Consider the following 17975-nt stretch of genomic DNA (forward strand, 5'->3'; position numbering starts at 1 on the left):
GTACTGCCTGCCTTGGCAGCAGGACGGGGGAACTGAGGGTGGGCCAGTTAACCTGAGGCCATGCCCATTGCCCCGGCACTGGGGCCGGGGCTGGGGGACCTGAGGACACGCTGGGGGACCTGAGACCATCACCACCCCCCACCCCAGTTCCGGGGCCAGGGAACCTGAGGCCACAACCCCTGCCCTCCTGGTCTTGATGGGGGTGGGGCCAGCTGGGTCTGGGTCTCGCGTGATTACGAGGTGTGCATGGGTGAATGCGGACTTGACTCTGGGTCCCACAGCCCACCCCAGACTCTGACAGGAGGGGGATTTTCATAAACATTTTACTGTTTCTCTTTCATCTCTGACACGTCTATGATAGAGAAAGGGCAAATAGCAATATTAAAATATTTCCTCCAATTAATTTCCTTTTAATGTGCATGAATTTTGTGCACCGGGGCCACTAGTCTATTCATATAAAAAGGCAGCTACCATAAGGGCCATAAAGATTTAACAACTGGTCACTAAGATGCCCACTGTGGCCAGCAAACTGGCCTGATCAGGGGGTGGGGCTGGTGGCCAACCTTGTGGCCACTCCCCCTGCTGGCCTGCCCCTTATCATGAGCAGGGCGTGCCAGCCAAATGACCCCTCCCTTCCCCCCTACCCCCCACCCTGGCCAGCTGCACCCCCAGCCCCTGAGAGCACCCCCCCAACCCAATAGGGGATGGGGCTTGGCAGGCAACCTCCTGCAGCTCCTCCCCCTATCCAGCCCCACCCTTGATTGTCCCTCCACCTCAATACAGGGAGGGACTGCCTGGCCAATGTCCTGTAGCCCCGCCCCCCAGCCAGCCATGCCCCTGATGGGCCCCCACCACCCTCATCAGCCCACAGCCCCTCTCCCTGGCCAGCCCCAATCCCGATCACCACCACGCCTCAATATGGCCAACCTCCTAAAGCCCCTACCCCCAGCCAGCCCCACTTCTGATCCCCCCCAACCCAAATACGGGGTGGGGCTGGCTGGCCAATCTCCTGCAACCCCTCCCCCCACTTGGCCCCATCCCAAATCAGCTTCTCCACCCCAATCAGAGGCAGGGCTGGCCAGCCAACCACCTATGGCCCTTCCGCCAAACTGATGGCCCTGATTGGCACCCCTCACTCACCCCATTTGGGGGCGGGGCCAGCAGGCCCACTTCCAACAGCCCCTCCCCAAGGCCTGCCCAGCCCCCAATAGGCCAATAGTTAGTAAATAATAACACAAGAATAATCTCTTCCCTGGCCATTGTACTTCAGTTGGTTGGGCACCATCCCTTGCCCTGAGAGGTCACTGGCTCCAGCCCAGGTCAGGGCACATGCCCACCTGGATGCCTTGTAGGTGGGAGACAGGAGGCAGCAGTTCAATGTTTCTTTTTCTTATCACCATTTCTTTCTCTCACCCTTCCTCTCTTTCAAAAAGTCAATAAAAATAGTTTAAATATATAGAAGACTTATTTAAAAAAGAGAATAAACTCTGTGTTTTGCATATTCACATCTGTAAGCCTACTTTTGACCTAACCTGTATATGTGTGAAAGATACGTTTATTTCACATGTGATGCATCCATATGTCCAAGCTCACCACATAGTACACATTAGAAAAAGTGCATTTTGTTGCATTTCACTTACAAATATACTTAATAAAGCCTTAAGAAGCACTTCCAAATAAATGCCTGGATACCCCTGTCTTGTTGGGAAATTAAAATGGGAACTTTACATGGGTTCTACCATCTCTCTCCTAATCTCCTGGGAGGACCAGTCTTACCTCAGGGGCAGCAAATATTGGCAGTCAGTGTCGGCTTTTGCCATCAGAATCCCCAGGAATGATGACAGGTTACAAAAAATACAACCTGGGACTGATTATAGGATTATCCTTCCTCAGCTCTGAGGTCTTGACAGTTGAGGAAACCTTGAAGTGAACACCCTAGAATGGGCCAGAGGACTCCAAAAGAATGTGTGTTTATTTTTTCTGCCAATGACCTCAGCCACAGCAAACAGTTATGGAGGCCCTGAGAATGTTATAAGCAAACATCACAGAAGGCACAGATCTTTGATCATTTGTGGAAAGCGTTCAGAAGAAGCACTTTTCAACCAACTGACTAGTCTTTCCCACTCACTATGAACACAGTGTTTCTGTTCTAATGTTAGTTCCATTTAAGCCTCAGAGCCTTAACAAGAGACACCAGCCTATGAAATTTCAAACATCATGGCACATGGCTCCTTTACAGTATGTGGGGAAGAATTCTCCTAAATCATTGTAAGTCACTGTAGTCTTTCCTACTCACTATTGTGGTTCCATCTAAACATCAGTCTTACAACAAATGATATCAGCATATAAAATTTTGTACCTCATGGCACATGGCACTTTTCCAATATGTGTGGAGGATTTCCCCTAAACGTTGCTGAGAATTAGGTAACACATACTGTGAACAGAGACTTCAATTCACATTGTTCACACAGTGATGGCAAAGGCCTCCTCTTCATGGAAAACATTGACCCCACCAATGAAAGAGGCACCAGACTGCAAATTAGAACCACAAAGTAATGCAGTCTCTCTTTCAAGGCAGCAATACAAAATAAGCCAACATTTGACAAAGAGGAGTGTTACGCTATCATGCTATGCCTTCCAAAGCAGAGCATATTCTTGTATTATTATTTATTAACTAGAGGCCTGGTATACAAAATTCATGCATGGAGCGGGGGTCTCCTCAGCCCAGCCTGCACACTCTCCAATCCAGAACCCCTTGGGATTGGACCTAAACCAGCTGTCAGACATCCCTCTCACAATTCGGGACCTCTGGCTCTTAACTGCTCACCTACCTGCGGACCTGATTGCCCCTAACTGCCCCCACTTGCTGGCCTGGTCGCCCCATGCAGCCTGCTGTTTGGTCATTACTGTTACTGTGACAGCGCCCTGGGTTTTCCTCAGCCCTTAATGCAGTCATTGATATTCCTTCCTATACAATAGATTAGTTCATATTTTTCATAATTTTATAGGCACTCTAAGGTGTGTTGTTTAACAAATGGTCATTTTCTTCATGCAATACAGTAATTTTGAAATTCAACTCTTGTCCTTATGTGAATAGTTAATTTTTGATTGGTGTGTAGTATTATGTTCTATGGATAATAACTTTGCATATTGATCTTTCTATGATTATGGTTATTTCCAGGTTTGGAGTATTATAAATAAACTAGAGGCCTGGTGCAGAAAATTCATGCACTGGGGGGTGGGGGTTGTCCCTCAGCCCAGCTGCACCCTCTCCAATCTGGGACCCCTCAGAGGATGTCCAACTGCCTTCTTACAATCCAGGACTGCTGGTTCCCAACCACTTGCCTGCCTGCCTGATTCACCTAACCGCTTCTGCCTGCCAGCCTGATCACCCCCTAACCGCTCCCCTGCCAGCCTGATTGACACCTAACTGCTCCCCTGCCAGTCCGATCACCCTGAACTGCACTACCCTGCAGGCCTGCTCCCCCCTCCCCCCACAGCTGTTCTCCCCTGCTGGCTATCTTGTGACAATATGGGGGTGGCCATCTTGTGATGCTAGGGTGTGAGGGTCAATTTGCATATTACCTCTTTATTATATAGGATATGCTTGGAATATTTGTGTTCAGTTATCTCTACTTGTGTATATGTTTTACTTATCAAACTGTTGTTGTGTAGGTGAATGTTTCACACGTTAAGATATGCAAAAATATGACACAATATGGTCATTGCTTTTGCCTCCCACAAACCCATGGTATAAAATAAATCCAGTTTTTATGCAACTCTGCCAGCACCAGCAATTATTAATTGTTTTAAACAACACCTGGAATTGAGTCTAGGGTTAACTCACTTTTGTTTTAATTCTATTTACCTAAGAATTTTTTATGTTGAACATTTTTTCATACATTTATTTACACTATCTCTATCTCCTTTGTTATAATGTCAGCTCATAATCTTTTTCATATTGTTTACATAAATTCATTATTTTAACCAGGAGGAGGACTGTGCAGCATCTAAGATATATATTTGAATTTCACTCATTCCTTAATGACTCAAGTGACTTCTTTGTCATATGGAACCATAGGTTTAGAATACTGGAAGAAAAACTGTCTTTCTCAATTATTATCCTCTGTTCAATTTAAGCCAACTTGTAGCATATACTTATACATTTAATCTGCATTATATACTTATACATTTAATCACATTCTCCAGTATCCTTTTTTAAGTCTAACATTGAATAATACATTAAGTGAAGTCTAGGTTTATAGTATTTGGTCCTTTTCCTGGTGTAAATATTCTCATCATTGTCCATTGCAAACTGCTAAAATGATGGCACTGAACATGAACATGATAAGATATTTCAGTAGCACATCATTATATTTTATTTGCAATATGGCATTACGTTAGCAACAAATATGTCCAAGAACTTTCATAATAAAATAAAATTATTGGGAATTGTCCATTTTTTAAACTTTCTTGGAGAAACCAAGATGGCGGCATAGGTAAACACCAGAGTTTGCTGCCTCGAACACCCACTTCAAAAATACAACTAAAAGACAGAACGGACATCATCCAGAACCACAGGAAGGCTGGCTGAGTGGAAATTCCACAACTAGAAGGAAAGAGAAAAGCATACCGAGACTCAGAGGAGGCGCAGTGCAGAAGTGCGGAGGTACATGCGAAGAGGGCTGGCGACTGAGGGCGCGGTTGTCGTTTTCAATCGGGAGGGAGTCTCAGGCTCTGAGATCCAGTTCCGGGCACGTCTCTGGGGACCCAGACTCATACGGGAAAAGCGGGACTGTCTGGCATCAGTCGGAACTCAAGGGCAGCTTTCTCTCGGAGGGGCATGCAGCAATTGCCCAGACACTGAGAAGCGGAGCCTCTGAGACAGTCATAACTGCTAGCCCCGCCCTGTTTATCCCGTGGGACCCGCCCCACCCAAGCCCTGCAGGGAGGCTTTTGCTGGATAGCCTAAGGTAGAGGCTAGATTGGCACCTCCCTAGAGATCCAGGAGCCAGGAGCCACCCAGAGGTCAGAGTGGGACCATCCAGTTTGCAGCTCCATGGAACCATAAAGGACACACTCAGGGGGCAGACTCAGTGAGCACCAAAGCCCCATTGAAGCAAGTCTTACCCGGAGGGGTGTCTCCAGCACAGAAGTTCTCCCACTGCAGACACAGCTGATTATCATAGCCAATTGGCCTGGAGGTCAATTCCTCCCAGTGATACCTACAACAATCAAGGCTTAACTACAACAAGACTGTGCACAAAGCCCACAAGGGGGTGCACCAAGAGTGTCCTCCTCAGGCAATTGGGGAGGCTGAGCCACTGGGCCCTAGAGGACACTTAGCACAGAAAACCACTTTATCAACACAGGGAAGCATAAAAATGCGGAGACAAAGAAACAGGACACAAGTGACAGAAATGGAGGAAAGCAAACTACTGGATATAGAGTTCAAAACCACACTTTTAAGGTTTTTCAAGAATTTTCTAGAAACTGCCGATAAACTTAATGAGACCTACAAGAAATCTAATGAGACCCTCGAGGTTGTGATAAAGGACCAACTAGAAATGAAGCATACACTGACTGAAATAAAGAATATTATACAGAGATCCAACAGCAGACTAGAGGATCGCAAGAATTAAGTCAATGATTTGAAATACGAAGAAGCTAAAAACACCCAACTGGAAAAGCAAAATGAAAAAAAGAATCTAAACTTTCTTAAAGTTTGATGTAAGTATATTTGATTTAAAGAATTTTTAAAACACATGCTTCTGGTGTTTTCGTGCATTACTGCATTGCTGAAAGCAAGATCTTTCTGCCCTTATATCAGTGTTTCATTCTCGGCATATAAAATAATCGATGCAAAAACACAGTCTGCCTTAGAAATAACTTACATAAGATATATCCATGTAAAAAAAAGATACTTAGGAAATTCCATGAATCGTATTCTAGCTTTCCACCACTATTTGTCAGTATGATGGTTTTATATCTGTCTATTCTCAGGTACATTGTTGGGATTATTGGATTATTTTACTTAAATTGCCACATTTGTCTGGCCATGGCCAAATAGCGCAGTGGGTCAGAGAAACATCATGATAAAGCCAAGGTTGCAAGTTCTTTTCCCTTAAGAGCAATTACAAGCATCAACCAAAGAAGGTATGAAATAATGGGGGGAAAATGCTGTGTGTGGCTCTATCCCTGTTTCTCTCTCTCTCTCTTAAATATATATATTTTCAACCAGGCATTTCACACACATGTGAGCTTCAGCACAGCCTAGGGACCCCATGGTGACCAGCAATGACCCAGGGAACAGTATGGGAGGTGCCATCACTGTCAGTGTAGGAGGTAGGGAACCCAGGCTGAGCTGCACAATGACCCACAGGGCATGATACCATCAGTGTGGACCCTGGGACTAAAAGAAAAGCAGCTAGGAGAAGCTTTGAGCTAGGACATGTCCCTTGTGGTTTCTGCACGTTCCAGCCAGGGGTTGGGACTGGGCTATTTCACATTCAGATGTTTGAGGAGCCCAGATTCCTCTCAAGCGACAAGGCTGGTCGCAGATGGGCACATGAGGTTTGGCAGGAAAAAGCCCAGGGCATTTGCCAGGGAGAGTTGGTGCAGGGCATGTGTGTGGCTCTGAGCCCTCTCCAGTCACAGTCCAGGCTGGTGGTCTCTCTGTTCTTTGGGGCCGTGGTGAGTGGGAAATGGAGCAAGCTCGGCTGCAGGAGTTCCGAGGGCGTCATGACTGGGGGTCAGCATGCGCTCCAAGAAAACTTGTGACCAAGGCAGGACCAACCTAGTCCACTGCATTGAAGGCTCCAGCCATTGACCTGCCCGGGGAGGGAGGGGATCTGTCTCTGCAGAGGCTGATTCCCTATCTGCCCAGCAGGAGGGGGTTGCAGGCTTCTGAGACACATGGTCCTCTGCTGGGCTGCAAGTGTCATGAAATGTAGTCACTAAAGGAGATTCCAATATTTATCAATCTAGAGAAAGTGTCCCTGCTCTTTCCGTCATGGGTAAGCACCCACCCTGACGCCCTGAGACTGGTCTACTGCCTGCACAGCCGCCCTCCCTGCTACACTCTTTCCTGGCTGTGCCTGGGATGTTCCCACTGAAGGTGAGTCATGCTCCTGAAGTGAGTTGATGGACCCTGAACTCTGGTCCTTGAGAAGGTGGGCTGAGGGAAGGCTCTAGGAATGAGAATTGGAATCAGACTGGATGTAGAGGCAGCAGCTAAGGGCGGGCACAGCTGAGACCTGTGAGGACCGGGGACATGAATACTGTTCAGAAAACTGTTCCAGACTCCGGAGAGACAGAGTTCCCTTCCCTTAGGAGCTGGCGTCCTAGTGGAGGACAGCCCACAGACAGTGAACAGGACAGCCGTGACAGGCGACAGGAGCTCAGGCACAAGGAGAAGCCAGTGGTGGTCAGTGGGGGCCTCCCTGAAAAAAATCCAGGAAAGGGTGGAAGAGTCCAGTTGGAAGGCCTGCTGGGAGCATGCCCCTCCCCCCTCCCCACCCCATTTGGGAGATGAAAGGAGGTCACTATAGCTGTTTGGACAACTGACATTAGAAAGGGAGTCCTGGCTGGCTTGTGGGCGCTGTGGCAGGACTTGGCCTTCTCCTCAGGGGCCCTCACAGTTTGCCTCCAGGCCCAGGCTGCCTTCAGAAGGACTGATGGGCAGCCCCTTCAGAAAAAATCATTGCCAGAGGGAAATTCACAGTCCTGACTGCACATAAAGAATCCAGGGGCTTAAGGATGTTTGCTTATTTATGAATAAAAGTGTATCTGGAAGGTGCTTTAGTTTACTCACCGCAGGGATAGTTCTCCAGAGGAAAAGGAATAACACGGAAATGTACTAGGAGACAGTGATGATGGTAAGCTTCCACAGAATTTCAAAACACTGGCGGGAGGACACAGTAATGGTGCACGGTATGCAATAGAAGAAATACTATTTGAGATAATGAGGAGCCTTGGACATTTACAATACATCTGCCTCAGGAAATCATCTTTTGAATCCCAACACCAGCCTCCATGTGATCTCCAGAGAACTCCCTGCTTTAAGAAAGACTGCTAGTTGGCTGACTTGTGCCTCCTGTGTCCCTGGCTATATTTATAGACATTAAGACCTGGGTTTCACTAGGGAAAGCACAGTTTCTAGTTCACCGTGGGCTCTGCTCACTCCAGTGTCTAAAGCAGGGGTCCTCGAACTATGGCCCGCGGGCCACATGCGGCCCATGGAAAACATTTATCCGGCCTGCCAGGTGTTTTTGCCGCAGCTGCCTGTTGTTTAGGCTGCAGTGCGCATGTGTGGAATGTGCGCCGCACTCTCCGACTCCTCCTCTCAGTCTCGGGTGTGATCTGACGAGTCACGAGCTTGCCTGTGCAGGGCCTGCTGCTGCCTGAGGACCGAGGTAAGAACAAGTTAGTATTTATTTTGGTTTTGAAGTTAGGAGGTCTATTTTTTATTTATTTTGCAGTTAGTAGGGCCTTTTTTTTTTGAAGTTAGGTGAGCCTTTTTTTTTTGAAGTTGGTTAGTTGGCTGGGGGTGGTTTCTAGGGGGGGTTGCATCACAGTGATAATGCAAATTGTCAGTGCTCAGTGTTAATGCAAATGGTCAGTGCTCAGTATTAATGCAAACTGTCAGTGGTCAGTGTTATCACACATGGTCAGCGGTCCGTGTTAATGCAAATGGTCAGTGCTCAGTGTTATCGCATGGGGGCCCTAAACTGGTAATCTGCCTAGGGCCCTAAGGGAACTTAATCCAGCTCTGCAAACAGCCGAGGAGTAGGAACCCCAATTTAATTGACAGTAAGTGCATTTATATTTTGATTGCTATTCAGTTGTGTATGATGTTTTATGTTGTGTGCTGTGTAAGCCCCGGTTCACACTGTTGCAATCTCTGAGCAGTGCGAGTTCAGCCATATGCTTGTATGGCTGAACTTGCATTAGATTCAGAAGAAAAAAGGTATACGTGCCTTCTTTTTTCCTGCAGTGGAATCTGATTGCATGGGTCTTCTCACCCATGCGATCAGATTCCTGTGTGAGTTCACAGATCACAGTGTGGTTCGCACAGGGTAGCGTGAACTGAAAAGGTGGTGGAGGAACCGGCTCTATAATAGTGCCGGTTCCCGCACCGCACCAGTGTGAGCCTGAGCCGGAGTTCCACCAATATGGGCACTGGTGAGGCTGAAATGATGTGGACTTGGAAGGCTGCATTAATGGACACTGATCAGACTGCATTGATGGGCACTGATCAGACTGCACTGATGGGCAGTGCAATCTGTATGTCTCTGTGTGGGCAAAGTTATTGTTGGTATATTGTTTTTGTAGCACTGTATATATATATTGGTATTTTACTAATAGCAATTAGGAATCCCTAGGAAACAATGATGTCAAGAAAGAGAAAAATTGACTCGAAGTGTAGGATATTCAAAGAACAGTGGATTTATGATTACTTTTTCATGCAGTACAAGGAAAGAGCTGTGTGTTTGATATGCCAGAATATAGTGTCTGTGTTCAAAGAATACAATTTGCGTCAACACTATCAAACTCAACATAAAGATAAATATGATTGTTTGGTCGGAGAAGTGAGAAAAGATAAAATATCAAAACTGAAAAATACATTGACAACTCAGCAAAATACTTTTGTGAAGGAGAAGCAGCTAAATATTTCATCACTGCGAGCAAGTTTTCAAGTTGCCAAGCTAATAGCGTGCACTGGCAGACCATTCATGGAGGGAGAATTTGTTAAAGAATGCCTTCTTTCTGTTGCCAAAGAGATGTGTCCAGAGAAGGCCGATTTATTTAGTATAGTGAGTCTTTCAGGATCTACAATTACACGAAGGACTGAAGAAATGGGAGGCAATTTGCATCAGCATTTGCAAAACTCTGCAAAAAACTTTCCTATTTTTCCTTGGCACTCAACGAAAGCAAGGATGTTCGTGATTCTGCACAACTTCTAATTTTTATTCGTGGGACGAATGACTATCTCGAAGTCACAGAAGAGCTTGCTGCACCGCAAAGCATCAAAGGAACAACTACAGGAGAGGATATCTATGAAAAGGTTTGCCAAACTGTGAATGGTTTGGAGCTGGCCTGGGCTACACTAGCCAGTGTGACAACTGATGGTGCTCCTAGCATGGTGGGGTCTAAGAAAGGAGTAATTGCTCGCATTAACCAAGAGATGGACAAACATAACCATTCTCATCCAACAGCCATGCACGGCCTCATCCACCAACAAGTGCTGTGTAGTAAATCACTGAAGGGGGACTCTGTTATGAAAATTGTGGTATCTTGTGTTAACTTCATTGGAGCTAATGCACTGAACCACAGACAATTTCAGGAATTTCTGTCTGAGCTAAATGTTGCCTATGAAGATGTACCACACAGAAGTCCGTTGGCTGAGTCAAGGGAGAGTTTTGAAACAAATTTATGACTTACTTCCACAGATTACAGCTTTTCTGCTCTCAAAAAACAGAGTACCAGAGCTCAATGATGCAGAATGGAAATGGCACCTCACCTTTCTAACAGATGTAACAGAGCTACTCAACAGTTTCAATGTGCAACGTCAAGGAAAGGGGAAGCTCAGCTGTGATATGCAATCACATGTGAAAGCATTTGAAGTAAAATTAGGCCTCCTCATCAAACAAGTGAAGGAGGGAAATTTCTGCCATCTCCCCACAACTCAAAATCTGTTAGCGGAAAAACCATTGATTGCATTCCGAACAAAACATGTGTTGATTCACTGGAAAAGTTGCAAAAGGAGTTCCAATTTAGATTTAAAGAGCTTCATCTCCATGAACAGGACATACAGCTTTTCTGTAACCCATTTTCTATTGACATTGAAAATGTGGATACAATTTATCAAATGGAACTGGCTGAACTGCAGAATTGTGACTCTCTGAAAGACCCATTCAAGTCAAGCAGCCTTCCTCATTTCTATGCATCTCTCCCCTCTGAGACATATCCTACTATCAGGAACCATGCACTCAAAATGGCAACTGTCTTTGGCAGCACTTATGTCTGTGAACAGACTTTTTCCAGAATGAAACATCTGAAAGCTCCAACCAGATCTAGACTAACGGACGCACACTTGCATCACATGTTACGACGAGCAGGGACAAACATGGAACCGGACATTGACCATCTCATTAGCCAAAAGCAGACCCATAGTTCCCATTGAAATACTGGTAAGTTTGTTGATTTAACTTTACTTGTTCTTCATTTTAAATATTGTATTTGTTCCCGTTTTGTTTTTTTTTTACTTCAGAATAAGATATGTGCAGTGTGCATAGGAATTTGTTTATAGTTTTTTTTAAAACTATAGTCCGGCCCTCCAATGGTCTGAGGGACAGCGAACTGGCCCCCTGTTTAAAAAGTTTGAGGACCCCTGGTCTAAAGTTATGTTGGAATCCCCCAGAAACAGCTTCTCCCGTGGGATAGTTAATATTTATCACTCAAAGACTAACCTAAGTTAAAAAAAATAGATGACTTTAATCAGAAACCATCAGATTTTAGGGCTTAAATAAAAACAAGGTGGGGATCATGACTCTGATACTAATAATGAGGGTTTTTTCTGAAATCCATGATATTGATTCTTTTAGCCTCTTACATGAAAGGAGACAGACTTCTATGGAGTTCACATGATAATGATAACTGTTCTAGAGAGAGAGAGAGCTTTAGATTTAACCGTATGTACTTGAAACATCAACACCTTAGTTTTTTTTTTATTTGCTCTTGGGGAATAGTTTATTGATTTGAGAGAGAGAGGATGGGAGAGCGAGCGAGAGAGAGAGAGAGAGAGAGAGAGAGAGAGAGAGATACATCCATGTGAAAAGAAATATGGATCAAATCTCTGAACTTGTGTTGTGAAATCTTTTCTGTATAAATTCAAGAACTCAAATACTCCAGGCCAAGCTGAGGCAGACCCGCTCCAGGCTGCTTCCTGTTCCTTAAAACAGTTATGCCTGGGACATCCTCTATAAAGACAGAGTAAGGCATGACTTTGCTTAGAAGACTTGGCAGAAAACGTGATGGCCCACACTCACTTTGCTTTTGTTGATTCAAGTCAATCTTAACACTATTCATTTTTTAAATGTCTTTATTGATTTTTCAGAGTGAAAGGGAAAGGAAGAAATATCAATGATAAGAGTCATTGACCAGCTGCCTCCTGCATCCCCCATACTGGGATGGAGCCCCCAACTTGGCATGTGTGTTGACCTTGAATTGAACCAGCAATATCTTGGATCATGGGTCCACACCCCACCACTGAGCTCACCAGCTGTGCACACTATTCTTTTTTATTGTTAACCCTTTACAGTTGTTCCCAATTTCTCCCATACTCTTCCCCTTTTTTCTCCCTCTACTCTGCCCCCACTGCTTCTAGGCCCTCACCACATTATTGTATATGTCCATGGCCTATGCATATCTACACTAATAAAAGAGAAAGATGCAAACTGACCGTACCTTTGTGATGCCCACCAGCCAATCAGCAGTGAGTATGAAAATTAACCCAACAAAGATGGCGGGTTAATTTGCATACACAGGTGCCGAGTGGCTGGGGGTGGTGCAGGACACCCCCAGCCGCTCTGGCCTCTGGTCAGCATGTGAAGGCAGAAAGGCGGCTCCAGGCTGGAGTGAAGGTGGTGCCAGCAGCCAGGGAAGGAAGGCCCATTCTTGCATGAATTTTCATGCATCTGGCCTCTAGTATGTATATAATTTATTAAAATATTTTTTATTCATTTTAAAGAGTGGAAGGGAGAAGGAGAGATAAAAACATCAATGATGAGAGAAAATCACTGATAAACTGCCTCCTACACCTTCCCACCCCACACTGGAAATTAAGCCTGCAACCCATGTATGTGCTCTGACCAGGAAAAGAACCAGTATCACATGACCTCATCATTTGTCAGATATGATGAACAGCATAAATTGATGAACAAAAATAGATTCAGAGACATGAAAGCATCGAATAGATAATTGAACTTTAGAGATCAACCAAAGGACTTCTATGCATGCATATAAGCAGCACCAATGTACACAGACACTAGGGGGGTGAAAGCATGTGCTGGGGAGTGGGGGTGGCTAGAGAGAGGTCAATGGAGGGAAAAGGAGACATGCAAAAATACATGTAATACTTTAAACAATAAAGAATTAAAATATAAAATAGATAAAGGACTCCCCGCCCCCCCAAAAAAGAAATGGTCAAGGCTCAACCAATGAGCTACACCATCTGGGCTATATTATTTTAAAATTTAAAAAAATACATGCAGCCCTAAATGGTTTGGTTCAGTGGTTAGAGCATCAGCCTGTGGACTGAAGGGTCCTAGATTCGATTCTGATCAAGGGCATGTACCTTGGTTGCGGGCACATCCCCAGTAGAAGGGGTGCAGGAGGCAGCTGATCAATGTTTTTCTCTCATTGATGTTTCTAACTCTCTATCCCTCTCCCTTCCTCTCTGTAAAAAAAATCAATAAAATATATTTAAAAATTTAAAAATACATGTATTTTTTATTGTTTTTAGTATTACAGATGTCTCCCATTTCCCCCCTGTGTACACATTCTTTGGTGGATCCCTTGCATTCCTCCCCACCCTATTCACCTTAGAGATGCCTCCGTCTGTTCCAGTTAGCCAGGCTCTGGTCCCATGTTGTTCCCCCCAGGTACACATCACTTTTATTCCCCAAGTCATTGGCTGGGATGCTAGTACTCCCCTGGGCGGCGAAGAAAACTACATTACCCAGAAGGCCATGCGCCGACGTGGGCGGAGCTAAAGGGCATTTTGGTGTCTGTGCATCCGGCTAGGGCGGGACTTCCGGCTTCCTCCTCGCGGTGGTCATTTTAACTTTTTAGGTCTTTGTTCACAGACTCCCAGGCTTCAGGCCGCTGGTCGTGAGGAGGAGGCGGCCTGGGGAGGCAGCGCGCCTGCCGTGCGGGGTGTGTCTGAGGCTCCCTGAGCCCCAACAGCCCGAGATTGGGGTCCCCGTGCCTCCCGGACTCCTCTCTGCCCACAGCGTCCCCGCAGCCGGACCCCATTTCACCCTCCAGCCTGGGGGACCGGCCTCTCAGGTCCCGCCGCCCAGGTCCCCGCGCGCAGAATGGTGAGTCCCTCGGGGGTGACACGGGGCTGATGGGGGAAGAGGGTGAACGGCTGCAGGGCCGCCTTGTCAGGACGTGATGGGGCGACTGCGCAGGGAGGACTCGGGACCGGGCTGTTGTGGGTGTGAAGGCAGCAGAGAGACGAGGTGAGGGTTTGCAGGAGGCGTTTTACCTTCACTCTCAGGACGCTGGGGCCATAGATGTTAGGGTCGCGGAAGGAGGCACACGCGGCCCAAAGGGAGAAGAATCATGGATTTACTGGGCCGCCTGGGAGGCCCGGAAACTGTCCTGTGGGGGGACTGGGAGGCAGAAGCTGGTGCCGAGGCCGCCACGGCGTCACTGTCTGCTTTTGCTGCTTTTCTGGGCCTGGAGCTGAAATGCCTGAGGCCTGATGTGATCCTCAGGGAGGAAAGGTCAGGGGTCTCAGTGGCCTGACTAGTTATTTGCTAGGGGAGGGGAGGGACCCGGGGGGCGAGGTTCTTGTTCCCCAGTTTTGCCCCTTGCTGGCATCGGAGCTTTCTTGTAGGTCCTGAGGCAGGATTTCCAATGGGAAGAGCAGTGGTTAGGCCCCCGTGCCAGTTCCATCCTCTGCTGTGATGCCCAGGGTAGTGAGGGGAGGGATTATCTGAACTGCATGCACTTTTGTGTCAGATATGGTGGGTTATGGGGACAGGTAAAGACTGATATTGGGGGCCACATATGCATTGGGTGAGCGATAGATGAGGGTCAGATGGGGTCTGGTGGCCCAATCTGGTGGCTGTAATTGTTAGGGGACTGAGCTCACATGATGGAGGTGTTCCGGGGATGGGTTTTAATCTGGAAAGGTGGAACCACGGGGTTTGCTCTGATAGTTTAGCTGCAGTGGGGTGGTTAGGAGTACCTGATAAGAGCTTTGCAATTCGGGCTGTAAATTATTCGATGGGTGGGTTTCCTTTAGGACGACCCAGTCCCCTGGCTGTAGAGGCTTAGCGGGATGTCTCCCGTAGAAGGTGGAGGGAGGGCTTGATCAGCATGTTCTCTCAGTTATTGTTGGACGAGATTTAAAATGGGGACATAGACTCCGAGGGGGGTCTCTGTGGAGGGAAGTTTCCTAATAAGATGGGTCTCCCATACATGAGTTCAAAGGGACTAAGACAGGAGGGTGCATGGGGGGAGGGGATTGCCCTGATGTGCATACAGCCCAGAGCAGTGGTCGGCAAACCGCGGCTTGCGAGCCACATGCGGCTCTTTGGCCCCTTGAGTGTGGCTCTTCCACAAAATACCACATGCGGGTGCGCACGTACAGTGCGATTGAAACTTTGTGGCCCATGCGCAGAAGTCGGTTTTCGGCCTGGACAAGTCTATTTTGAACAAGTGGCTTTAGAAGAAGTGGGGGGTGTCGGTTTGTCGGCGATGGGAGATGGGAGACCCGGCGCAGGCGGGCCGAGGAGGCGCGGGCAATTCATGCACGAGTTAAGTGAGTCAGTCAGCAGTCTCATGTGCAGTGGTTAGTGCTAGTCGTGTCTGCAAATCGCGCGTGGGTGACAGAAGTACCTACTCGAAGCATAAAGTTACCTGTATTTTTCCAACCAACTGCAAATCCTAAAGGTATTTCTGTCATCCACTTAAGAATTGTAATTCTTTTGTGTTGGTGGCTTTATTATTGTAAAATGAAACATTTCTTTAGGTGCCCTGTTTGAGATGGCTGCAAAGAAAAACGGAAGACGAAAACCATGAGTTTAAAGTTGAATGTACCGACCTACATAGTTTAAGTTTAAAAAATTTGGCTCTCAAAAGAAATTTCAATTGTTGTACTGTTGATATTTGGCTCTGTTGACTAATGAGTTTGCTGATCCCTGGCTTAGAGATAGGAGAGGAGTTTAAGGTTCTTTAGTTTCGAGAGTTAATTTGGTTAGGTAGGACTTCATTAAGGAATTTGCCTTTTCTACCTAGCCTGAAGACTGGGGCCGGTGGGGCTGGGGTTGGGGGGGGGGGAGGGGAGGCGTGCATTCCACAGGGTGTTCAGAGTGGAGGAGACCTGTTGAGTTATTTGAGATAGGAAAGCAGGTCCTTTATCTGATGGTAATGAGGTGGGGAGCCCAAATCTGGGAATGATGTGCTGAATGGGAGCTTGTATCATCTCAGAGGACTTTTCAGACACAGTGGGGAATGCTTCTACCCAGCCTGAGAAGGTATCTACAAGGATTAAGGGATATTTGTTTTGTTTTTCTTTTAATAGGAGGCATGGGAGTGAAGTCAGTTTGCCAGTCTTGTCCAGGGATTTGGCCCCTTGTCTGATGAGTGGGGAAAGAAGGAAGTGTAACCTGTGCTTGGGGAGACAGTGAGTGACAAGTAGAACAGGTCTTGGTGACATCTTGCAGTAGGAAGGCTAGGCTAGGACAGGTGCTGAGGGGTTGTAGGAGTTGTAAATGTATCCTATACGCAGGGAATTGTGAATAGCCCATAAGATATCACGGGCCTGTCCCTGGGGAAGGATATATTTTCCCTGAAATGTTAACCATGGATCTTCCTGCATAGCCCCAAGAGCTACTAGGGACTGAAGTTCCTCTGGAGCAGGGGTCCTCAAACTTCGGCCCACAGGCCACATGCAAATACAAATGTTGTATTTGTTCCCGTTTTGCTTTTTACTTCAAAATAAGATATGTGCAGTGTGCATAGGAATTTGTTCATAGTTTTTTTTTAAACTATAGTCCGGCCCTCCAACAGTCTGAGGGACAGTAAACTGGCCCCCTGTTTAAAAAGTTTGAGGACCCCTGCTCTGGAGTGTATTTGGGTGTTGTATGGGGTGTAGCTAAGAGTTGGGGAGACCGAGGCTTCCTCTGAGCTGCTGCTTGGCCTCCTGTCTGCTTTGTTATTTCCCTTTATTGCGGGACATTCCTGACTTGGGGTCCTTTGCAGTGTGTGACTTTTAAGAAGGCGAGAAAAGGAGAGAGAGGTTCCTAAATACCAAGCAGGAAGACCTGTTGAGCTTTCAGTGATAGTGTCCAGGACTGGGAGTGAGCGGTGGAAATAAGGTAGTCTAGGCCAGTGATGGCGAACCTATGACACGCGGGTCTGAGGTGACACGCAAACTCATTTTTTTGGTTGATTTTTCTTTGTTAAATGGCATTTAAATGTATAAAATAAATATAAAAAATATAAGTCTTTGTTTTACTGTGGTTGCAAATATCAAAAAAATTTCTATATGTGACACGGCACCAGAGTTAAGTTAGGGTTTTTCAAAATGCTCACACGCTGAGCTGAAAAGGTTCGCCATCACTGGTCTAGGCTCAGAAATCAGAACTTAAGCCACAGGAGAGCCTGGGTGGGGCTACTTTAGCATATGAGGAGAGAAGGGACCCCTTCGGACATCAGGGGTGATCAGATCCTGACTCACTGGAAACACAAACCTTCTACCCCTTCACAAATAACACATTTTATTTTTTTGTTGTTTATATTTTATTGATTTTTTACAGAGAGGAAGAGAGAGAGATAGAGAGTTAGAAACATCAATGAGAGAGAAACATCGATCAGCTGCCTCCTGCACATCTCCTACTGGGGATATGCCCGCAACCCAGGTACATGCCCTTGACCGGAATCGAACCTGGGACCTTTCAGTCAGCAGGCCGACGCTCTATCCACTGAGCCAAACCGGTTTCGGCCACAAATAACACATTTTAAAGACACTCTTACTTTCAATAAAGTATATACTCAACAAAGTACAAGAGACCTTCTGTAATAAAAGCTAAGGGCAAGTGAATTAAAACCTGTGATGTTTACCATTTAACCCAGCAATGCTCCAAAGCCTTTCATTTACCAAAGACGTTGGAAAATTATGTGTAGGCACATCAGGCTTTCGAAAAGGCAGGGAGAGGAGGGAGCAGGCCTTGTAGCCT

At 46.4% G+C, this 17975-nt stretch overlaps 1 protein-coding gene across 2 annotated transcripts in view; it reads left to right on the forward strand.

Annotated features, from left to right (window-relative positions):
• LOC132222891 (zinc finger protein 260-like) overlaps positions 1 to 17975 on the forward strand; it is a 66157-nt gene that overhangs the window by 35615 nt on the left and 12567 nt on the right. The window contains exon 1 of one of the 2 annotated variants that reach the window (XM_059678245.1): positions 13962 to 14102. The exons of the other annotated variant lie outside the window; for it this stretch is intronic. Coding sequence (XP_059534228.1) covers positions 14100 to 14102 — 3 coding nt within the window. The 5' untranslated portion in view covers positions 13962 to 14099. Of the gene's footprint in view, positions 1 to 13961; positions 14103 to 17975 lie in introns of those variants that run through there. 2 annotated transcript variants of the gene reach the window in all.

Source organism: Myotis daubentonii, chromosome 21 (genome assembly GCF_963259705.1).
Source record: "Myotis daubentonii chromosome 21, mMyoDau2.1, whole genome shotgun sequence".
Taxonomy (NCBI): domain Eukaryota; kingdom Metazoa; phylum Chordata; class Mammalia; order Chiroptera; family Vespertilionidae; genus Myotis; species Myotis daubentonii.